Here is a 24,807-nt window from a genome sequence, read left to right on the forward strand (position 1 = left end):
GCCTGTTGCACCCGCTTGCTTACCTTCAGTGACTGGTGTACGAGAACACCCAGAGCTCGCTGCATATTCCCCTCTCTCAGTTTATAGCCGTTCGGATAATAATCTGCCTTCCTGTTTTTGCTACCAAAGTGGATAACCTCACATTTATCCACATTACACTGCATCTGACATGCATTTTCCCATTCACTTAACTTGTTCAAATCACCCTGAAGCCTCTCTGCATCCTCCTCACAACTCACCCTCCCACCCAGTTTTGTGTCATCTGCAAATTTGGAGATATTACATTTAGCTCCCTCATCTAAATCATTAATATATATTGTGAATAGCTGGGATCCAAGCACCGATCCCTGCGGTACCCCACTAGTCGTTGCCTGCCATTTGGAAAAAGACCCGTTTTATTCCTACTCTTTGTTTCCTGTCTGCCAACCAATTTTCAATCCATCACAATACATTACCCCCCTCATCCCATGCGCTTTAATTTTACACGCTAATCTCTTATGTGGACTTTGTCGAAAGCCTTCTAAAAGTCCAAATAAACCACATCCGCTGGCTCCCCTTCATCAACTCCAGTAGTTACATCCTCAAAGAATTTGAGTAGATTTGTCAAGCATGATTTCCCTTTTGTAAATCCATGCTGACTCTGCCCAATTATACCACTGTTCTCCAAGTGCTCTGCTATAAAATCTTTGATAATGGACTCTGGAATTTTCCCCACTACTGACATCAGGCTGACTAGTCTATAATTCCCTGCTTTCTCTCTACCTCCCTTTTTAAACAGTGGGGTTACATTAGCTACCCTCCAATCTGAAGGAACTGTTCCAGAGTCAATAGAATCTTGGAAGATGACCACCAATGCATCCACTATTTCTAGGGCCACTTCCTGAAGTACTCTGGGATGCATATCATCAGGCGCTGGGGATTTATCGGCCTTCAATCCCATCAATTTCCCCAACACCATTTCTCTACTAATACTGATTTCCTTCAGTTCCTCCCTCTCACTAAACCCTGTGTCCCCAACATTTCTGGTAAGATATTTGTGTCCTCCATTGTGAAGACGGAACCAAAGTATACGTTTAGTTGGTCAGCCATTTCTTTGTTCCCCACAATAAATTCCCCTGTTTCTGACTGTAAGGGACCAACATTTGACTTCATCAATCTTTTTCTCTAAACATACCTATAGAAACTTTTACAGTCAGTTTTTATGTTCCCTGCAAGCTTGCTCTCGTATTCTATTTTCCCCTTCTTAATCAATCCCTTGGTCCTCCTTTGCTGAATTCTAAACTGCTCCCAATCCTCAGGTCTGTTATGTTTTCTGGAGAATTTGTATGCCTCTTCTAATGCTATCTCTAATTTCCCTTGTAAGCCATGGTTTGGCTACCTTACCCGTTTTACCTTTGTGCCAGACAGGAATAAACGATTGTTGCAGTTCATCCATGCACTCTTTGGATGTTTGCCATTGCCTATCCACAGTCATCCCTTTTAAGTAACATTTCCCAATCCATCATAGCCAACTCGCGCCTCATACCTTCGTAGTTTCCTTTATTAAGAATCAGGACCCTAGTCTCAGAATCAACTACATCACTCTCCATCCTGATGAAGAATTCTGTCATATTATCTATCGAAGGGAACTGATTTCTTTTACACTTTCTGGAATGTTAAATTGGAACTGGTTTGTAATTTTTTTACAAATTTTTATGAATAAAGTATATTTTTGGAAAAAATAGTTAGAGCTGGCCTCTTGGCCAGCAGCTCTGAGGGCCGGACTTTTGTCGCCAGGGTCCTTGATCACATGGAAGAGGTGAGGTGAGAGTGACTGCCCTTGATATCAAGGCAGTATTTGACCGAGTATGGCATCAAGGAGCCCTAGCAAAACTGGAGTCAGTGGGAATCGGGAAAACTCTCTGCTGGTTAGAGTCGTACCTTGTGCAAAGGAAGATGGTTGTGGTTATTGGAGATCAATTATCTCAGCTGCAGGACATCACGCAGGAGTTCCTCAGGGTAGGGTCCTAGGCCCAACCATCTTCAGCTGCTTCATCAATGACCTTCCTTGAGTCATTAGGTCAGAACTGGGGATGCTCACTGATTGCACAATGTTCAGCACCATTCGCGACTCCTCAGATACTGAAGCAGTCCATGTAGAAATGCAGCAAGGCTTGGGCTGATACGTGGCAAGTAACATTCACGCCACACAAGTGCCAGGCAATGACCTTCTCCAACAAGAGAGAATCTAACCATCTCCCCTTGACATTCAATGGCATTACAATCCTGGAGATTTCCGTTCACCAGAAACTGAACTGGAATAGCCATTTTAATACCATGGCTACAAGAGCAGGTCAGAGGCTAGGAATCCTGCGGCTAGTAACTCACCTCTTGACTCCCTAAAGCCTGTCCACCATCTACAAGGCACAAGTCAGGAGTGTGATGGAACACGCTCCACTTTCCTGGATGAGTGCAGCTCCAACAACACTCAAGAAGCTCGCCATCATCCAAAACAAAGCAGCCCACTTGATTGGTACCCCATCCACCACTTTAACCATTCCCTCCCTCCACTACCGATGCACTGTGGCAGCAGTGTGTACCGTATGCTAGATGCACTGCAGCAGCTCACCATGCCTCCTTCAAAAGCACCTTCCGAACCCGCCATCTCTCTTTCACCTAGAAGGACAAGGGCAGCAGACACGTGGGAACACCACCGCTTGCAAGTTCCCCTCCAAGTCACACACCATCCTGACTTGGAACTGTATTGCCGTTCCTTCATGTTTGCTGGGTCAAAATCCTGGAACTCCCTTCCTGACAGCACTGTGGGTGTACCTACACCAGATGGATTGCAGTGGTTCAAGAAGGCAGCTCACCACCACCTTCACGAGGGCAATTAGGGATGGGCAATAAATGCTGACCTGGCCAGCGATGACCACATCCCATGAAACAAATAAAAAAAAAAAGAACCATGCTTCCCTTTTCTGATATGGTGTCTGTGCTTTTGAATAACAATGTTTCTGCACCCTTCTCCTCCAGTGACTGAAATCAGTATATGCCAATTGCCAGTTGAAGATTCTTGGGACTAGGTCATTGTCATATTTTGAGATTTCAGATCTTGCTACCATGGGAAGACCTTGATGTAACATGTTAAAAATACTACTGTTGATCACAAAAGGGTTAAATTCACAGCACAGGAGGGCTAGCTGGTATAGATTTTCAGATTGATGTCTGACATTTCAGTGATTCACTCATTGAACAGAGTAGTCACAGTTGCATTTGAACTCAGGAGTTGTTGGCAGTTAAGCTGGTGCATTCTGTTCCTCGGGGTGGTTGATTAAATGCTGATATTGGAGTTTAGCTATGAGAAACAATCACCAGAATCTTCTGGACTTATAAAAAATCGAGGGTTTCCGGACCGTTCCCGAGTCCCGACCCTGCTGGTATGAGTTCTGCCCCTGCCCCCAACGTTTTCCCCCCCCCCCACCCCCCCAGCGGTGCAATCATACATGAGCTGGCCAGTTAACACGCTGCCCTCCGGGAGTCCCATATAATTAGGGATGGCGGTCTGGTTCCAGAGTTGGGAGACTCATTCAGCACAGCCTATGGATATGGCTGCCTGTTGCCTGCACAGTGAGGGCACTGTTAGGGGCCAGGAGCAGCAGCGGCACAATGGAGACACCTTCAGTAGGAGGGGAGCAGCTGCCATTGCAGCAGGTACAGCAGTGCCGGGTCATCAGTCTCCATGAACTAGCTTCAAAGGTGTGCCTTCTGCTTGGGGAAACCTGAGCATTTAGAATGACTACCGGCAAATGATTTAAAGTCCTCCATTTTTATGCAGCTTGGATCTCTCACTGTGAAACCACCTCCAATGCATTGGCAGGCTCCTGACCCAGCAGGGGGCCCTTGCAAAGCCAGGAAACTTGTGAAAAAGGCTGACTTAATTGGTTGCCCGCCTCCTGAGGGCGGGTGGCCGATTCCACTCACAGCTGACCCCTGGGAAATTTGCCTGGAGGGAGGAACATGTTGGGGAGCTGACCCAACGTGCTGTGTTCTTAAATTTCCATGTCGCCGCACACCCCCACCCCCAGCCTCCAAAGCCCCCTTCACAGGGCTGGAAAAATTCCAGCCAAATTGCGGCATGTTCAGTCAACCAAGAAATTGAGAAGGATTGAATAAAAGCAAAATACTGTGGATGCTGGAAATCTGAAATAAAAACAAGAAATGCTGGAATTACTCAGCAGGTCTGGCAGCATCTGTGGAGAGAGAAGCAGAGTTAACATTTCAGGTCAGTGACCCTTCTTCAGAGAAGGATTGAATACAGGAGAGGAGAGTTAGAAGTCCAGCAAGTTGACCCACTGAAGTGAGGTAGCAGAGCAGGTTCATTATTCTTACATTACACACTGTTATGACTGAGGTGGGAGTAATGCACTGTCGGTTTAGACCCATTACTCTTCAGCTCACAGCATATTATTAAAGTTGCCCACCTACTGGAAATTAGCCAAATTAAACACATTATTAACCCCCAGAATAAACACACCAAACCAGGTATCTTTAAACAACAACAAATTAACTATTAATAAACTAAATCTTAAACAATACTGAGATAAATCTATGTCTGAAAAGACTTTATAACTTCTTATCCCTAACCCTAATGCGCACACACACATACATTCAAAAACCAACTGTTAACTGGTTCTAAAATGATGTTTTAAAAATTAAAGCTGTTTCTTAGGAATAATGAAACAACTATAAGTCCTGGTTGGTTACTTTCCCAGATCAGTGAGGTGTCCCAAAGTCAAATAATCCGATGCCACTCAAAGTCTCCAGATGAGTTGATGAACAGTCTGTAATGGATAGGCATTGAAGGCACTTCGGCTGTAGTCGGCGTCACACAGATCTTTCAACAAGGAGCATAACAGGTCTATTTAGAATTTTGAATTAGCAGTCGATCAGTAGAAAACTTACTGAGTTTCCAGAACTCCCAGAAACACAAAAGACAACAGAAAGTAACTCCTGAGGCAGAGACTTCTTAGAGTCAGGAGTAAAAAGGAATTTGCTACCTCTCACAGTGCAAAGATTCCTTTCCAGCGTCTTTTCCTCTTTAGGTGAAACACAGCCTGTAGCCAATGTAGATTTTCTGCTGAGAGACAAATCCTTCCTTCACGGAGAGCATGCTTCGCTGGTCTACAAGATCAAACCGGTTCTAGCCAGTCTTTACACACAGTCAAACTGATGCAACGCGGGACCGCATGTCCCTTGCTGTTGCTTAGGAACAGGCTTGTAGCTCATACACTGTTCCAAGAGAATTTTAAAACTTCTCTCAATCTTACAGCATACAGAACCCTACCCCCCGCCGCCGTAGTTTTTAAAACAGAAAAAAAAACACGTCCATGACAACACAGACAAGTCTTACAGATGGAAGTAAGTGAAATCAGTCATAATTGTCATTCTGTACACTTGTCTTACTATGAAATAAATCCACTTAGCAATTCATAACCAAGCCTTGCCTTGTGGGAGGACAGTCCACTCTCAGAGACGAATGAAATGCACGTGCAACAGAAATGAGTATCAAGTCCAGACCCATATTGCTAGGTGTCAAAGCTATGCTAACATACAAGTAATTGAGCAGTGTGAGTTAACTGCCATAAAAGTGAAAGTCACACTGCTTAAAGGAGTGAGTGTTGCTACTTACCCACAGGGCACACCTGAATGTATAACTATTTTCCTTTAACCTCCTTGAGATATGAGCTTTGTCATATCCATATCCACCAATGCAGACCGACCTGGTGTGGCACAAGTTTTAACATGGTATAGTCAATCGAAGAGGATGCATGTGGAGCTGTGCAGAAAGCCAGCACTCTCATTGAATACGTGGGCTTGGGCAGTATGCTCACTTGCATGCTGCCTGATGGGAATATCATTGAACAGGTCAGAGGTTCAGATTCAAAGAGCAAACCTCATGGTACAAGATATTGTCATTGTTAAAATCTGTGATTCTTGTGAAGTGCCTCTCTTCATTTGTAGCACATCTCCTTAATCTCCTTATCCATCCATAATGGGACAACTGATTTATTAGAGTACCTTTGTTCACTGACACAGCCAGATACTTGAGTCAGTTATCAAAGATTTCATCTACAATGTGTGCAAATCCTAACGGGGATTATTTTGGTGAAAGAGTGAAAACAGGTGCCCTGCTAATAAGATATACTTGTTTGAAAATCTAGTGTTAGCATGCAATTCTGGCCCTAATTGCTGATGACCATGATTTGAACTTGCCTGGATGTTCTGATTAGACAGAATTTTCATGGAGCAGTTTATGTGGCCTCCACTCACTTACTTCCATTAAAAGTGTGGGGTGCTCTGGCTGACATACAGCAGCACATTTCAGGATGGCTGAGGGACCAAGTTAAAGGGCACATAGGTTCTTGGATGTAGCACTAGAGGTCAAGAGGATGAGGGATACCCTATAGCCATAAAGGAAAAAAGAATCCACCTTGCCCTCTTGTTCTCCCATGTCCCAGTCTCTCGCAGCAGTTGGTGCTGGTCTTCCTGGCCTTGTGACCTCCTTCCATTCCTCCTGAAGACCAAGGGGATCCCCTAGCAAGATGCTCATGACCATGCACTTCCTTTCTCCTGTAAGATCGAGTAGCCGAGCACTTAACCTGTTTAGGCGAAGTCCTCATAAGTTCCGGACTAAATGTTGATGGTGTGTTAGTGAGGTCTTCAAAAAGTATCCCAGGAAGTCTGCTGATGTGTTTCAAAGGTCCTCTTCAAACCTCCAGCAACAAGTAAGTAGCAAGAACAGTAAAAGGTGATCTAGCTTTAAGTGGCACTCAAAATCTTCTGCAACAGCTCGTTTACTCCTAAAAGCAACCAGATTAGGAGAGGGCATTAGGCCAAGCACCAGCTACCAAAGTGCTGTGCAGCCTCACTAATGAGTGCAAGCATACAACTTAATTGGCAATCAGCTGTTTAATGACCCTCTGGGCAGCCATTTCTGCCGTGGCTTCAACTCCATTTGCCAAGTTGTTGTTTTGTGCTGGGCTAAACTAACGTTTCAGCATAAGACCCCATCTTGGTCATCTCAAAGGCTCGTTACTGCCTAAAGTATCCGGGGAACATCACTCTCAACATTCTTAGGGGCATTCTTCTGAACTATTGAGCAATAAATTATTTTTGCCTCTGCTTCATGGGATTCTAGGACTTGATATCCCCTCTGCATGAGGGATCATAATTCCCACTGAAAGCTATCTACAGGCAGAAGGTTTGAAAGCAAACATTTGCAATACCCAATACTCATCTGCTTTTCAGGTCCCTTGAGGTGAACCTATCGAGCACAGTAAGTAATGACCAGGCTATGGCTCTGAATTCCACATAGGAAACATGAGAGGACTGCTGTGCATGGATATTCTTTATTAATGCCCTCTTCTACAGCTGCTGATAATAATGCACACACAGCCTGTGAGGTGGGGGTGGGGGTGTGGGGCGGGGGGAGTGATGCTGTCACTGATGACTTTACTTGGGAAAATTGATTATCAACCAATCCACCTAGTGTTTCAGCTGCCTGAAATTGAGGGTGGTAAGGTTGGATCTGGAGTATCGCTGACCCTTAGTAAAGGCAATTCAGTGTATTATGAATTGGCAATGTTGTTGAAATAGTAACTGTGTGGAGTTTGCAAGTTCTCCCTGTGTCTGTGTGGGTTTCCTCCGGGTGCTCCAGTTTCCTCCCACAGCCAAAAGACTTGCAGGTTGATAGGTAAATTGGCCATTATAAATTGCCCCTAGTATAGGTAGGTGGTAGGGGAATATAGGGACAGGTGAGGATGTGGTAGGAATATGGGATTAGTGTAGGATTAGTATAAATGGGTGGTTAATGGTTGGCACAGACTCGGTGGGCCGAAGGGCCTGTTTCAGTGCTGTATCTCTAAAATCTAAAAATAAACTAAATCTATAATAACTCTTCGTCATTGATGAACTGAGAATTCCTACTAGGAGTTGCTTCTTTGCACTCTGCAAGCCAACCTGCTTCACTTCAGTCCTAGGGTTATAATATGCATTCACCTTTAGTTTCATTCAGGCCAAGAAAGTGGTGTTCCACTGTTTTGTCTGCTGCTACACCAGTTGGAAATGGAGTGCTGTTTTCACTGTGTAGTAGCTGTAAATAGTGCAATATCTCTACTGCAAAGTAATTTCAAAAGTACATTAATTATTTGCCGCCTTTATTACTAATACTAATGACAAAGCAGTAGTTAGTTTATTGGTTGGTTGAGTGCGTTTTAGTCCATTCATTTCATGCTTGCTCTCTCTGCATTTCACAGTTAGGTTCTGATAGCCTTTTCAGGACTTCCATATGGTGTAATCCTCAAGTTTATTAGATTAGTCTTTAGATTTGACTGTTGCAAATAATAATGCCTTTAGCAATGCTATCTTTGCATCTTGTGTTATGGCTGCTTTGCAGCTGGTGTGAAGGCACCCTCCTCTGAATTAGAGTTTTGTACACACCAATGTTACCTGTAGGAGTTTTAATGAAGAACAATAACCTTTGTGTTGGGATCCTCAATTCTTTGAATTATATGTATCCTCCATACGCTCAAACCCATCCAACCATCCCATCAGGCCCAATATATAGTTGTAGGTATTTGTTCTGTTAAAGTTTGGCACTTAATTTCAACATTACTTCAGGATAAAACAAGTCTGGGAGTTTATAAAGTGCAGAGACTTTGCATAACACTGTCTTTATCTGCAATGCCATTGACATCTTTTCGGCATGCTATGAATGTAGCTTCCATGGAATCAATCAATTTTAGATTTAACCCCAATGGTGTATTGAGGTTTGAAGAGTGAAGATGATCCCAGAGAATAGGTCATTTTGGGGGAATTGTTTTTACATTGTCATTTCACAGCATTGACATTGTTCAGCTCAACGAGAAAGACCTAAAACAAAATGTATCATAGTGTGCAGAAAGCTCTATTTACATCATTTTGAATTATATAACAAACACTGGGTAGTGGCAAAATCTACCCCTCATGTTACATTTGAGGCCAGTGGTTTGTATTTTCATGGGAGGGGGGTGGTGGGGGAGAGGACTGGCTAAATAGCAGAATATGATCCCCATACCACCAGTAACAATTGAATTTGGCTTTTTCAGTCACCGTAAGCCAATAATCCTGATTATAGCAAATAACAGTAACTTGGCAGATTATGGACAAAACCACTGGTTTTCTGTTTTCATAGAAAAAAAGTGGATTGAATATTTATATTTCCTTTTGCTTGAAAAAACAACTCTGTACAACTCATTGCATATGAAATATTCCTAAAGAGTCACAACCATTACAAAATTATTTGAGAATTGGTTTGCTGTGGCTCTGCTGTAATCTCCTGAGATTAATTATTTACATAAATGGTGTTCAAAATTGTGTCAGCAAAATAGCACAAAATCCATTATGACCAGAAGCAATTATTTAATCCCATCTAATAATTCAAAATTATTTCAAGAATGCACAGGGGGTTATTTTGGTGTAAGGGTGTAAATGGGTGCTGAGGTTCGGCACTCAAGTGTTAATGCGACACAGTTTCCATGGAGCAGTTTACACAGCCTCCACTTGCCCACTTCCAAAGACAGTATGGAGTATGCTAGTTGACACAGCAGCAGGTTCCAGGATGGCTCAGGGACAGCGTGCGAGGGAACATTTGAGCTTTCAGATGCAGAAATGGTATTGCTGGGATGGAAGTATGATGCCTTGGTGGTAGGATATAGTGGCAAATTTTCCTGTGTGAAAGATAAAGTACAGTGAAAGTGGGAGGTGAGAGTGACTGCCCTTAATATCAAGGCAGCATTTGACCGAGTGTGGCATCAAGGAGCCCTAGCAAAATTGAAGTCAGTGGGAATCTGGGGGCAGGGGTGGTGAGGGGATCTCTCCACTGCTTGGAGTCATATCTAGCACAAAGGAAGATGGTTGTGGTTGTTCAAGGCCCCAGGATACTGCTGCAGGAGTTCCTCAGGATAGTGTCCTAGGCGCCACCTTTTTCAGCTGGTTCATCAAATGACCTTCCCTCCATCATCAGGTCAGAAGTGAGGATGTTTGTTGATGACTGCACAGTGGTCAGTTCCATTTGCAACTCCTCAGATACGTAAGCAGTCCGTGCCCGCATATGGCAAGACCTAGACAATGTTCAGCTTTGGTCTGATGAGTGGCAAATAACATTTGCGCCACACAAGTGCCAGACAATGACCATTTCACCAAAATAACCCCCTGTGCATTCTTGAAACAATGTTGAATAATTAGATGGGATTAAACAATTGCTTCTGGTCATAATTGATTTCATGTTATTTTGCTGACACTATTTTGAGCTCCATTTATGTAAATTATTAATCTCAGATAATAGAACTACAGCAAATCCATTCTGCAATAATTTTGTAATGGTTGTGACCTCTAGGCATATTTCATATGCAATAAGAGTTGTACAAAGTTGTTTTTTCAAGCAAAAGGAAATATAAATGTTCAATCCACTTTTTTTCTATGAAAACAGAAAAAACAGTGGTTTGGTCCATAATCTGCCAAGATACTGTTATTTCCCCTTGACATTCAATGACAATTATTATCGTTGAATCACCCATCGTCAACATCCTTAGGGTTACCTTTGACCAGAAACTTAACTGGACCAACCATATAAATACCATGGCTACAAGAGCAGGGTAGAGATTGGGAATTATGCAGCGAGTAACTGAACTCCTGACTCTCCAAAGCCTGTCCACCAACTACAAGGCAAAGTCAGAAGTGTGATTGAATACTCTTCACTTGCCTGGATGAGTTCAGCTCCAACAGCAGTCAAGAAGCTCGTCCCCATCCATGACACAGCAGCCCGCCTGATTGGCACCCCATCCGCTACCTTAACCATTCACTCCCTCCACCACCAGCATATGGTGGCAACAGTGTATACCATCTGTAAGATGCACTGCAGCAACTCGCCAAACTTCCTCCGACAGCACCTTCCAAACCCCCGACCTTGTTACGACCAGGTGAGAAAGGTGTCTGGGGTCCCTTTCAGCCTTCACCTGGTCTTACCGTAACAGGATTTAATAGCTGTTGTATATATGCCACTCCAGAATTTTCCTCCAGAAACTTGTGCTGGTGCCCTTTTCATGAAAGACATCCGTCAAATGCACCCAATCCACTGAAAGTTGAAATCGTGTAACAAACTACAAATCCATCACAATGTCCTACCTGTGATGAACCTATCCTGTAAAATTATTTGATTTGTGAGAAGAACCTTCAGTACCTCCTGAGCCCAATGGAATACCAATTCTGAAACAGTACATTACTTGCAGCATGTATCCAAGTATAGTAGCAACCCCACTGTTGAGATACATTATCTTACAAATATCTGTGATTGCCCTATATCATAAGAATTGCTGGAGCATATTTTTTTAAAGGAGTTAATGAGTTGCCTGTATGGCCGCAGTTTTCAAATTGGTTGGTTTGTTCCTCTCTTGTGGATGGAAGTACAATGGTCCATGTGTTTCCCTCATATGAAAATGTCATTTCAAAGCCAGATTCAGTATTCTCTTAGAAGAATAGGGGGTGATCTCAATGAAATGTATGAAATTCTTCGAGGGCTTGAAGGACATTGGGACAACAGGGGGTGTATATACAGTCTCCAAGATTTTTAATATATTATCTCGATGCATTGTAAGACCAAAATCTAGGAAAATATTTTTCTGCAATCTTTTCATTGCTTGCCAAATGCTTCTTTTTTACTTGTCACTTGATGCAATGTAATGACATCAAGAACAAAGCATACAGAACAAATGTCTCACAGCGAGTGCGCATTTGCCACATTCCAAATGCCACACTTCAGTCTGCATTTTTTTTTAACAGATTTAAAGCCATTGTCAGGAAGGCCCCCCCTACCTGCCAAGAATGAGGAAAATTAATTTTGCCACATGAACATTGATTTTAAACTATTGCTGGTGAAGAAAGAACTTGCTTTAAAAAAAAAACAATTGGAGACTTTGGCTGGAGAGAGACATTAGTCTATCAATAGACCAGTACTTCAAGGGACAAAGTGGCTATTCCCTTCTCCAAGTTAATCCACATTGGACTTTTGATTACCCGAATACATAAACAGACATAGTCAGGCCAGTTTGGTCACATGACTGACTGTTGGAAGCTCAAATTCAAAACGCTCCAACAGAATTTTGAACTCAGAAGGCTGTTAGCTCCTGGACTAAGAATACCTCTCTCCTGTCTGCTGTCATCTCGCTCTCACCAGCTTCGGATACCATTAAACATATATGAACCCCAAGAGAGAAAAGTCTCCTACAGTGAACAAGGTTTAAGAAGAATACTGGGCCCCAACGAAAAGCAAGAGGTATCTACAATCAAGGACTCGATAGCGAGCTGGAAACACCGAAACAGTAACAAGAAACCCCCTTTTAGAGACTGCCTCAAACCTGTCCATTTTATTTTTCTTCTCTTTTCTGTCCCTATTTGCATGTGTGTATCGCATGTGCATGCTTGTGTGGGTGCATCGTATATCCGTAGGCATTAACCGTATTAGAATTTAAGGTGTAAAAAATTTCATTTTTCTTTAAACCTTAAGGAAACCTTTATAATTGGAAAACTGTGAACAAGAATTCACAAAGGGGAGCTCAAAACACTGTTTAAAATTAAACCTTGTTACAATAAGACCAGATGAAGACCGTAAAAGACCCCTAGACACCTTTTCTCACCTGGTCGTAACACCATCTTTAAAAAGAAAGTTGGTCATTGATTGGGAGCCTGATATGTCCAAGCAATTTGCTGACCATTAATTGGCTTGGGCTACAATTTTTTTTTAAAATCCTGGACTAAAGGGCCAGGCTTGGTTAGTAGCTACACATTGCAACTGTGCTTCAGGCCTCCGATTACCTGTGAACAATGCTAGAGCAGCACAATTAGATGATAAAAGATGTTTGGTTTCTGTAGTCTGTTTACCATTCTTAAATTAATATCTTCTTATTCCCCTCCCACCACCCCCCCCCCCCACTTTTCTCCCCTGCTCTTCTGAAATTACTGAATTTAAATACTACAAGTGCCTATAGCCATTGTGTATCAGGCCCAAGTAGCAACTCCTTTGTAGGTAATTGTCGGAAATATGTATCAATGTCATAGCTGAGCTCAGTCCTGTTCTCCAATATACTTTTATATCAGGGGGTCACTAGGTAGTAATTAGGAGCTGTAATTCTGGCTAACATTTTTCATGCCTTACAAGTTTTATTAGCAAGTCACATGTTGGTCTCTACTTGCACTCCTCTGGCACCTTCTCCTCTTGACTCTCTCAAAATCCCACCCCCTCCCATAGCCCCATCTCCAATTTTTCCAAAGATATAATTCCTCAGTCTTTGTAGAAGCAAGTCCTCATCTTCAGTGATTTCAGCCTCCATTCCTGCTCTCCACCTCTGCTCCCCATGCCTTCAATTCACCAACCTCCTGTCCTCCCTAAATCTATCCCTTCATAAAAATTATCCTATTTCACAGCCACCCCCACAAGCCTGCCATGGTCTCGATCACTGATAAGACTATCTCTGACCACTTCTTTGTATCCCTTTCCACCTGCATCCCCCTACCCATTCTGACCCCATTTTCTTCAGCCCCAAACTATTTATGACTGCCCTTTCAAATTCCCAACTGCTTGACCTTTGGTCTTCCATTCACCACAACAGTTCTTTAGTTAAGAAAAGCAAAACGCTGCGGATGCTGGAAATCTGAAATAAAAAAAGTGCTCGAAATACTCAGCAAGTCTGGCAACACCAGATGCTGCCAGACCCACTGAGTATTTCCAGCACTTAGTTCTTTACTTGTTGATCTGCACAACCACTACCTCGCAAAGTCATCAATTATTCATGATCATCCAAGTGCAGGGATCTCAGCAGCCTGTCTCTACCTCTGCTGAAGCAGCAGGAGTTGGAGCATGTAGCAGCGATAGGAAAAAGACTAAAAAATTTATAGTTGCACAAAGATATGCACAAGGATATCTTAAACATTACGTTAAATTTTTTTTGCACCACTTTCTCATTCTTGGTTGTTGGCTTGCAAGGGGCCTTTCAAAGTTGTTTGGTCACCATCAGTTCATTTCTTCCTATTCATCAATGGGGGGCAGGGGGAAGGGCTGTGAAAGGGGCTGTTGGTTATTTGCAGGACTGCTTTGCGTTAATGACATTGGGGGAGGAAAAGTGACTACTGCATGTGGTTATGAAATGGTGCCACTGATGGAACCTAAGTGAACCTCACAATAACCAGAGCATCCCAGCCATAAAAGTGTGTAAACGGTGGTGCATTGCCCTCATCACCCTCCTCCTCCTCCCTCCTCATCTTCCTGCACTTCCTTAAAATTTTCCGAAGAGGTTCTGCATCTTGGTCCTGCGGCAGGTCCAAACCTCACTGCTACGCAACGTTGTGCAGAGAGCCGCAAACAAATGCTGGAGACCCTGGCTGGTGTGTACTGAAGGGCCTTCAGATCTGTTGGTACCTGCATCTTCAGTATGCTGACAGCCTGTTTAGTTACACATCTGTTGGTGATATGGCGCGTTGGTTTTAGCACTCTTGGCCCTTATTCTTTGGGTTTCTGAGAGGTGTCATAAACCATACCTTAAGTGGGTGTCCCTCGTCTTCAAGCAGCCACCCATTAACTCTTTCCAGATGCAGTTACAGGGAGGTTGGATGGCCACAGGACGAAAGCATCATGGCAGTTCTCCTGGAATCTTGTGCACCCCTGTATAAATATCTTTTTGTGGTTGAATATTGATGGAGTGGAAGTCCTTGCCGTTAAAGGTTACTCCTTGTTGATCTGTGAGTGGCCTGATTACCACGTGTGTGAAGTCGATGACACCCTGCACCTGTGGGAAGCCAGCCAGAGCTGCACATGTGCTCACTCTGAAATATAAACAGAAAATGCAGGAAATACTCAGCAAGTCAGGCAGCATCTGTGGAGAGAGAAACAGTGTTAATGTTTCAGGTCTATGACCTTGCATCAGAACTGAGAAAAGTTAGAAATGTAATGGGTTTTGAGCAAATCAAAGGGGGAAGGTGGGAAGAAGAACAAAAGGGAAGTTTTGTGATAGGGTGGAGGGCAAGACAGATTAAATCACAGAATCACAATCGTTACAGTGCAGAAGGAGGCCATTCGGCCCATAATGTCTGCACCAGCTCTCCGAATAAGCAATTCCCTCAGTTCCATTCCCCTCCTTCTCCCCGTAACCCTGCACATTCTTCCTTTTCATGTAACTCTCTAATTCCCTTGTGAATGCTTCAATTGAATCTGCCTCCACCACGTTCTCAGGCAGCACATTCCAGACCTTAACCACTCGCTGCATGAAATGTATATTCCTCATGCTTCTCTTACCAAATACTTTAATTCTGTGCCCTCCCGATCTTGATCCTTTCACGAGTGGGAATAGTTTCTCTCTCTACTCTGTCCAGACTCCTCATGATTTTGAATACCTCTATCAAATCACCTCTCAGCCTTCTCCAAGGTACACAGTCCTAACTTCTCCAATCTGTCTTCATAACCCAAATTCCTCATCCCTGGAACCATTCTCGTGAATCTTTTCTGTACTCTCTCCAATGCCCTCATGTCTTTCCTAAAGCACGGTGCCCAGAACTGGATGCAATACTCCAGTTGAGGCCGAACAAGTGTCTTATACAAGTTCAACGTAACTTCCTTGCCCTTGTACTCTATGCCCCTATTAATAAAGCCCAGGATACTGTGTGCTTTATTAACCACTCTCTCAACCTGTCCTGCTACCTTCAATGACTTATGCACATATAGACCTAGGTCCCTCTGCTCCTGCAGCCCCTTTAGAATTGTACCCTTTATTCTATATTGTCTCTCCATGTTCTTCCTACCAAAATGAATCAATTCACATTTCTCTGCATTGAACTTCATCTGCCACCTGTCTGCCCATTCCACCAACTTGTCTACATCCTTTTGAAGTTCTACACTAACCTCGCAGTTCACAATGCTTCCAAGTTTCGTATCATCTTGTTATGACCAGGTAAGAAAGGGGTCTAGGGTTCCCTCTCAGCCTTCACCTGGTCTTACTGTAACTGGGTTTAATTTTAAACACACCATTTTTTTTTAGCTCCCCCTTAGTGAATCCTTGTTCACTAACTTCCAATTATAAGGCAAAGAAACTAGCCAAACAGGTTTAAAGAAAAAGGTTGAACTTTATTAAACTTAACCTCTAATTCGGTTAATGCATACAGGTACGCGAAGCGCCCACGCTAGTATGCATACGCTATACACATATGCAGCTAGAGTCAGAAAGGAGCAGAAGAAATAAAGTGGAAAAGTTTGAGGCAGTATCTGAAGATGGTTACGGTTACTGTTCTTCGAACCTGCTGTAAAGTCCTTGATTATAGGTCGGTCATGCTTTTCATGGGGCCCAGTATTATTCTTAAACCTTGTTCGATGTAGGAGAGTTTTCTCTCTTGAAGTTCATGTGTCCTCAGTGGGTCCAGAGGCTTGGGAGAAAGAGATGGGAGCAGACAGGAGAGGTCTTCTCACTCCAGGAGCAAACAGTCTTTCTCAGTTCAAACTCTTTGTACAATTCAGAAAAACCCAGGTTGCCAAGCAGGTTAGTCATGTGACTAGCTGGTCTGACCACATCTGTTTGTGGATTCTCTTGTCTTAGCCGACCCTGGAATATCTCCTCTGACACACAATACCTGGTGCTCAAAGTTCATTGTGGGGTAAATTGGAGCAGGGAATAGTCCCTTTGTCCCTCCAAGCACTGTCTGTTAGTACGGAAATGTTTTTTCCAGCCCCGGCTGATCTGTTTAACAAGTCATTTCCTCGCTCCAGCAACAGTTTAAAATCAATGTTCTTATGACAAAATTAATCTGCCTAATTCTTGGCAGGTGGGGGGTCTGCATGACAATCTGCAAACTTTGAAATTGTGCCGTGTGCACCAAGGTCTAGGTCATTAATGTATTTCAGGAAAAGCAAGGGTCCCAACACTAAATGACAAGACGTTTCATGGTACAAAGCCAAAGGGAGTGGTAATGGGACAAGCTCATTCTGAGTGGCATTGTTGTGGACAAAGTTAACAGAATTGGTATTTGTGGGCTGCCAACTGGGAGATCCTACAAATGTCTCCAGCAGAGCCCTGGAATGATCCAAAGACGAAAAGGTTGAGGGTGGTGATTTGACAGCCACTGGTGAAGCGTGGCCAGCAGATTTTGTTCCAGCAGCTTACAAATGCCACCACCTGATGCGATACACTGCTATTCCAACAGGCCAAGGAAACTGATCCTCTGCCTGTAGACTCTACCGGGTATAGTCCCCAGCAAGCTGCACCCCTCTGCTGCTTCCCCATCTTTTGTGCAGCTGCAGATCTGTGACCAGTTGTTGCTGGCCATCTTGGTCTCATCTGAGGTCCAGTGTAAGGAACCATATGTACTGTGGACACACTATCCCACAAGCAGGTAAGAAAGCAGCTGTGAGTGCTGAGTATTTAATCTTATAATTTACTGAGATTGATTCAGTCCTTCAGTTGCTGCTGTGTTCTTGGCTTGCTTTCTCTGGCGACTTTCAGGAAACCTGTGCATCACACATTAAACTGAAAAATCTCTTGTCAATATCGCTGTAATTGAGTGATTAATATATGTTAATAAGGCAGATCGCCTTTCCCTAGTGGGTTGCCATGCAAGCAGCCGCACACACCGCTGTTAAATGCGGAAGTCGGTGGGTTGGAGCTGGCTTCCTGATGTGCTGTCGTTTTGGCTGGTTTTAAAACTCTCACCTGCACCTAAACCCACATGCTCCTCTTCTTGTTAAAATTCCTTACTGCATTCCTTTTGATTCTGGCCTCTTGTGCATCTCTCCCTCCCTTCACCCCAGCATTAGCAGTCATACCTTCTACTGCCTAGGCCCCATATCTGGAATTCTCTCTGTCTTTCCACCTCCCTCTAGTCCTTTTTCAGGCTCTCTTTAAAATGCAACTCTTTGACAAAGTTTTTTGTTTTGTCCCTGCTCCCCCCCGCCCCTCCCAACACAATGTCTCCTTTGGCTCAGGTCCATTTTTACCATATGCCGCTGTGAAGTACGATGGGACATTTTTCTTTTAAAAGGCATTATATAAGTGCAACCTTTGTTAGTTTAAACCCTCGAGAGACTGATGCTAATCGTGACACCCCTACCAGTTTCTTAGCTGAGTTGGATTAGACCAGGAGCAGAATCTTTCTTTTTCTTGCCTGAGTCATCACACAATCATGCACACAACTGTGTTCACCCACTAGAAATTTGAACATTTCATTTCAATTTTTAAAAATTCTTTCATGGGACGTGCGCGTCACTGGCCAAGGACAGCATTTGTTGCCCATCCCTTGAAGATGAGTGAGTCGCCTTCTTGAACCGCTGCAGTCCATGTGGGGTAGGTACACCCACAGTGCTGTTAGAGCGGGAGTTCCAGGATTTTCACTCAGCGACAGTGAAGGAACAGCGATAGTTCCAAGTCAGGATGGTGTGTGGCTTGGAGGGGAACTTGCAGGTGATGGTGTTCTGGTGTTCACATGCATCTGCTGCCCTTGTCCTTCTAGGTGGTAGAGGTCGCTGGTTTGGAAGGTGCTGTTGAAGGAAGCTTGGTGAGTTTCTGTAGTGCATCTTGTAGATGGTGCAGGCTTTGGGGAGTCAGGAGGTGTGTTACTTGCGACAGAATTCCCAGCCTCTGACCTGCTGTTGTAGCCGCAGTATTTATGTAGCTGGGCCAGTTAAGTTTCTGGTCAATGGTGATCCCCCAGAATATTGGTGGAGGATTCAGTGATGGTAATGCCATTGAACATCAATGGGAAATGGTTAGATCTCTCTCATTGGAGATTGTCATTGCCTGGCATGTGTGGCACAAATGGTACTTCCCACTTATCAGCCCACGTCTGAATGTTGTCCAGGTATTTCTGCATTTGGACACTGACTGCTTCAGTATCTGAGGAGTTACGAATAGTACTGAACATCGTGCAAACATCCCCACTTCTGACCTTATAATGGAGAGAAGGTCATTGATGAAGCTGAAGATGGTTGGGCCTAGGATAGTACCCTGAGGAACTCTTGCAGCAATGCCCTGGGACTAAGATAGTTGACCTCCAACAACCACAACCATCTTCATTTGTACTAAGTAGAACTCCAACCAGTGGAGAGTTTTCCCCCTGATACCCATTGACTTCAATTTTGATAGGGCTTCTTGATGCCATTTTGCCAGAAATGTTGCTTTGATGTCAAGGGCAGTCACTCTCACCCACCTCTGAAATTCAGCTATTTTATCCATGTTTGGACCAAGGCTGTAATGAGGTCAGGAGCTGAGTGACCCTGGCAGAACCCAAACTGAGCATCAGCGAGCAGGTTATTTCTGAGTAAGTTCCACATGATAGCACTGCAAACGGTACCTTCTATCACTTTGCTGCTGATCGAGAGTAGACTAATGGGGCGGTAGTTGGTTGGATTGGATTTGTCCTGCTTTTTGAGGACGGGACATACCTGGGCAATTTTCCATATTGTCAGGTACATGCCTGTGCTGTAGCTGTACTGGAACAGCTTGGTTCAGGGCAGAGCTAGTTCTGGAGCACAAGTCTTTAATACTACAGCTGGGATGGTGTCAGGGCCTATGGCCTTTGCTGTGTCCAGTGCCTTCAGCCGTTTCTAGATATCGCGTGGAGTGAATCAAATCATCTGAAGATTGGCATCTTTAATGTTGGGGACCTCAGAAGGAGGCCGACATGGATCATCCACTTGGCAATTCTGGCTGAGATAGTTGCAAATGCTTCAGTCTTGTCTTTTGCACTGACATGTTGGCCACCCACCCACCCACCCACCCCCCCCCCCCCCCCCCCCACCCCCACCACCATTATTGAGGTTGACGATGTTTGTGGAGCCTCCTACTCAGGTTAGTTGTTTACTTGTCCACCACCAGATCGCACATTGTTTTGTAATTATGGACCACTAATTATTCAATAATTTCTTCAGCTGTAATAGTAACTGAAAAGTAAAATTATATTTGGATTTAGTTCACAATATTATCATCCACTGAGCAGCTGGTCTCAAATTGAGGATAGCAGCAAATGGTGAGTGTTTTCAGGGCAGGTCGTGGATGTTGGTCAGTCCCATCATAGAAGCACTTATCTACAATAAATGCATGCATGTGGAAGCAGGTTGTAATACCAGTGGCTGCAATGATTTTTTTTTTCCCTTGTACTTTTGCAGGACCACTGTAAAACTAAAAGAAGAGGTGAAGATGGAGAAGAAATCTAGTTTCTGGGACAGTTTAGGAATTAAACAGAATTCAGCCAGCAAGATTCCCACAGAAGATGAGGGTTGGGATCCACAAATTATGGTGGAGAACGCTTGTAGCAATCTGACTGATTCCAATGCCTGGTCTGACTGGACGAGTGAGGCTAGTGGTAGTTCCAAATACACTAGCCTGGACAGTGAAACAAATACAGGTGGCTCCAGATGGAGCATCATGACAGCAGGAAAGCTACCTGGAATCCGGAGGCGCAGCAAAGGAAATCTGACTGACTGCTGGGAAGAGCTAGAGTGATGCTTAAGTTATCTGCCTTAATGTTAGTCCAAGATTCAATTTGCACCATTCTTCTCCTCTTGTATTTATACAGTCATGCTTTGTATGAACTCTTTTTAATTCATTCTTTTGCTTCTAATTCTGAGAGATTTTGTGCACAAGTGAAGAAATTGGTGCCTGGTCACTATATTTTAATTGAGTCGAAGAGTCTGTTAACTCTTTTCTGTTGTGCCATTATTATTCCAGTAAATGTAATTTCATATTTTCCATTCAGATGACCTTGCACTGTAAATTGCTCTATTACTATTCATTATTTGTGACTGTTTGACATCAGCTTAACTGAGTGCCTAAATATAATTCTATTTATTAATACTTTATCACACTTTTTTAAACTTAAGTTCTCACTGCCCCTGCTTCACCCAGCAAAGGAGGATGGTTGGCTTACCGATGGTACAAGTGGGTATTGCCTTTGAATGGCAGACTGAAAGAAAAAAACACTTTCCTTTTGCTCCTCCTTCCAGTATTTAGCTCTGTAATATGATGCTTTATCTGCCTGGTTGCAAAAAGATAAAAGTCCATCCAGTCAATTAAAATGTAACTGTTTGTTGAAGCTGGGATTTGTATGGAGTCCAGTATCTTACCAGCTTTGGGTGTTCTGGACAGAATGTGCCTCCCATTATAATTTAATTTTAGCAAGCATTTTAGGAACAATCACTGTTTGAGATACTTCAGGGTGATCCAACAACTTTATTTTCAATTGATTTTAACATACCTGGTCAGTGGCATCATGTTTAAACCTTTTTTTATTTATTTTTACCAACTTTGCCATTTTTCCCCTTTTTTTCTCCTGAAGGTTGTGGCTCATGCTCTAATACAGACATAGTATCCTTTTATATCACTCCATGATGTGAACTTGAAGAATGAGGATGGGCTATTTGATTGAGGATCGATACAAGTCTGAACCTCTACTATAGAAGCATTCACATACATACAGTTCTAGCAAAGATTGGTGGCCGATGATCAGGAGTAGGAATTTTGGTTAAATTGTTTCTTTTATCACCGTTTGGGATACTGAGGCTAATTATAGAATACCCTGCAACATCTCAACTAAGAACAGCAAACAGACCAGGAATATGCCTTGTCTTTGTAGCTCAGTAGTACATGGTGCACTGATGCAGTGACTATGGGGAAGGTGCAGAAACAAATTGTCTTTGTTGAAGACCATTTTGCCCTTCACATCTTGATCTGAAAAAAGTGTTCAAAACAAGATCCTTCCTCCAATCAAGCATTTTAAAATTGTTTTAGCAGCTCTAGATTGAGGCCAGAATTTTATAAAACTGCTTCTCTGTATTTACACATACCTTACAAACACTGAAAATCTGTTTTAGGTTATGTATGCTAATTGTTTTACGTCTCCAGAAATGTGCTTTGTGTGTGCAAATTGTTAAAGGTGAATAGTTAATGAAGTACAACTAGAGGTTAATTGAATTGTTCCTGTAATAAGCTACTGAAAAAGTATAGTTTTGTTGAAGGTGGCAATGTAGCTGCAAGAATGGGCCTCATTAATATTAATTAAGTGATTTGCCTACTGTGGCTCCACAGGCAGCTCGCCCATTTGGACAAAATGAATATTGAACTGCTTGCCTCGTTAACGGCAGGCTGAAGGTATGTCCCCAAGGCCTCAGCAATCCTCCTTTTGTTTCCGTGACCTGTTGATGCCAGCCACTGCTTAAGCCCAGTAGAACTCTGCATGAAGCAGGTCCGGCTCCTGCTCCATACATTGGAAACCAGTTTCCAGGAAGGATCCATAATTGGGTTTTGAGCCCCGCATTAACATATGTAAGGGGTTTAACGCCTGTTTTAGGTAGCCATCTCGGGCTGCCACACTATTAAATCCATGATGGTTATCCCTTTTTTACGTGTGCAAGGCATACCAATTTTTCCCCTGTTATTAAAATTAGAGTGAGGCTATTTGGGAATGAAATGAGGAAGCACTTTTTTCCATACAAAGGATTGTGGAAATCTGGAACTTCCTTCATCCGCCCCCTCAAAAGTCTGTAAATTTTGTCATCGTCATTTTCAGACTGAGATCAATAAATTTGTTCGGTAAAGATATCATAGGATGTAGGGCAAAAGTGAGTATATGCAGTTGAGGTACAGATCAGCCATGATTTTAGCTGAGGTGGAACAAGCACAAGAGGCTGAATTTCCTACTGTTGTTCCCATGTGTTTGCCTGTGTTGGCTAATGACGAGACTGCGCTCAGCTGTGGTGCCTCTTCCTGAAGTTGGTTTAGCCTTCTAATGCTCACTGGCAAATTTTGGGCAAGGTGACTGCCAGACATCCCATGGAACCATAGCCCAACAAAGAGAACCCTGGACAGTGGAGAACGTTCATTTGAGGAAAAAATATCAATGAATAAAACAAAAATAGGCTTTTTATCAGTGCAATATGGTCATTTTTTTTTTTTACATGGAACCCTTCTTATGAAATAATGCTATAGTTTCCAAGTTGGACTTTGGTAGGAGATTGCTGAACTGCTGCTATGCCAACCCTGTGGTGCTAGTGCACTTTGTGGTACTGTTGCCACAGATAGTTCTGTAGACAGTTTTGCAAAATACCAGTGGCTGGGCAGTATTTCAGTTGCCTAGTATACTTAAAAAGAGTTCCATTAATTAAAAAAAAATCATAACCAAGCCTATGTGTTATATTAAATATTTGCCAAAATTTCTTAAAATAAAATATGACAAAAGCATTGATAAAATGCTGTAGGTTTTGAAATGTGACCTTCACAAATTGAGGATCCTCAATCATTGAAGGTTTGGTCTTTGTGAAATAATGCAAGATGGTCAGATTTGAAGGTTCATTGCTCGATTAGTTAGAAGTAGTGTTTTTACAATTAAAGCATAAGTAACAAGTATGCAGATTCTGGTTTGGGAAGGAATGTAATAAAATCACACCTAAGCAACATGAGTAATTCATTAGGTGTTGCTTCTGACCAGACTGCTTAAGCTCTAACCCTAACTCAGCTTCTACATGAAACAGTATTACAAGACTGAATGTGCTAGAGTTTTGCCATTCTGCAGTGATAAATAGTTGGCAGATGATACAGCAGTACAAAATTATTTGTTTAAATTGCATCTCAGGGTGATTATACACTTTTTCTTTTAGAAATAGCGCATCAAAATATTGACATCAGGTAGTGCAAGCTTCAGGATGGATCATCTTATTTGTGTGTGGAATTTTAGTTTTTTTGTTTTCTGCAGGCTGATTTTCTTTTATTTTCTAACTAAGCTTGTATTTTTTTCTGTCTGCTGACATGTTGAAAAATGCTGCCAAAGTATTTAATAAAACAAACAAAATATTTCCGATTGCCAGACCAAAATTACTGGAGTACACACTATGCCTTATGCTGTTCATTTGTAAACTGTGAACAAAGGCAGACATAATGAATAAATACAACTATGCAAAACCTATGTTAGCATTTGTGTGAATATAACTATAGTTTGGACATTTACGTTGTTAAATTTTTAAAGTTGGGAAGATCATTTTCTTTGTAATACAATGCTATTATAAATGTATCTTTGTAACCAGTGTGGAAATTTCCCATTTAAACATTATTGGTATAATTTTCATACTAGTGTTCTTGCTTGTACACAATAATCAATCTCATTTGATCCCCACATGAAATTGAAAATATATGAGCAGAAAAAGATATATTTGGAGTTGAATTTGAAACTTGATTTAATAGTTAGCACTTTCTTTTCTCTGGATACCTTTTGCAAGGCAATACTGCTTCACATCAATAAAGTATTATGAAGACAAAGTTTTGCTTTTCACTTAATTGGAAAATGGAATTTGTTATACAGTTAGACAAGCTTCTAGAAGACAATGATGAATTGCAATCCTTTTTACAACATAGTAGAGTTACTGGCTATGGCAAAGTGCCAGTTTTTACTTCAGAAAAAAACTCTTAAATGGTGGAAAATTCTGGAATACTGAAGTATCTAACAGTTTGAAAAATAAGCAAGACTAAAGCTCTCTGATGAGCCAAAAAAGGTTACCTGTGAGTAGAGGAAAGTAAACTCCAAAGGAAGAAAATAGACTCCAAGGTTTGCAAATATGTATTAGCAACAATTAATTGATGAAATTATCAATAGAAAGGCACGATAGTGCATCTAAAATACTATGGAGGTGAATTTCCTCACTGTTGTGCCACTCTTCTGCTAATGAGAAAAGGTTTGGGCCCACTAGTCACCTGAAGAGGTAGTTAGATG

At 42.5% G+C, this 24,807-nt stretch overlaps 1 protein-coding gene across 2 annotated transcripts in view; it reads left to right on the forward strand.

Moving 5' to 3' along the window:
* The window catches only part of si:ch211-225h24.2 (uncharacterized protein LOC564539 homolog), a 73,619-nt gene extending 49,263 nt beyond the window's left edge, over positions 1–24,356 (forward strand). The window contains exons 4-5 of one of the 2 annotated variants that reach the window (XM_068021908.1): positions 20,216–20,574; positions 21,385–24,356. In XM_068021908.1, coding sequence (XP_067878009.1) covers positions 20,216–20,552 — 337 coding nt within the window. In that variant the 3' untranslated portion in view covers positions 20,553–20,574; positions 21,385–24,356. Of the gene's footprint in view, positions 1–20,215 lie in introns of both variants that reach the window. The other variant, XM_068021905.1, reaches the window with a different exon arrangement.
* Positions 24,357–24,807: the final 451 nt, after the last annotated feature.

Source organism: Heterodontus francisci, chromosome 3, assembly GCF_036365525.1.
Source record: "Heterodontus francisci isolate sHetFra1 chromosome 3, sHetFra1.hap1, whole genome shotgun sequence".
Classification (NCBI taxonomy): domain Eukaryota; kingdom Metazoa; phylum Chordata; class Chondrichthyes; order Heterodontiformes; family Heterodontidae; genus Heterodontus; species Heterodontus francisci.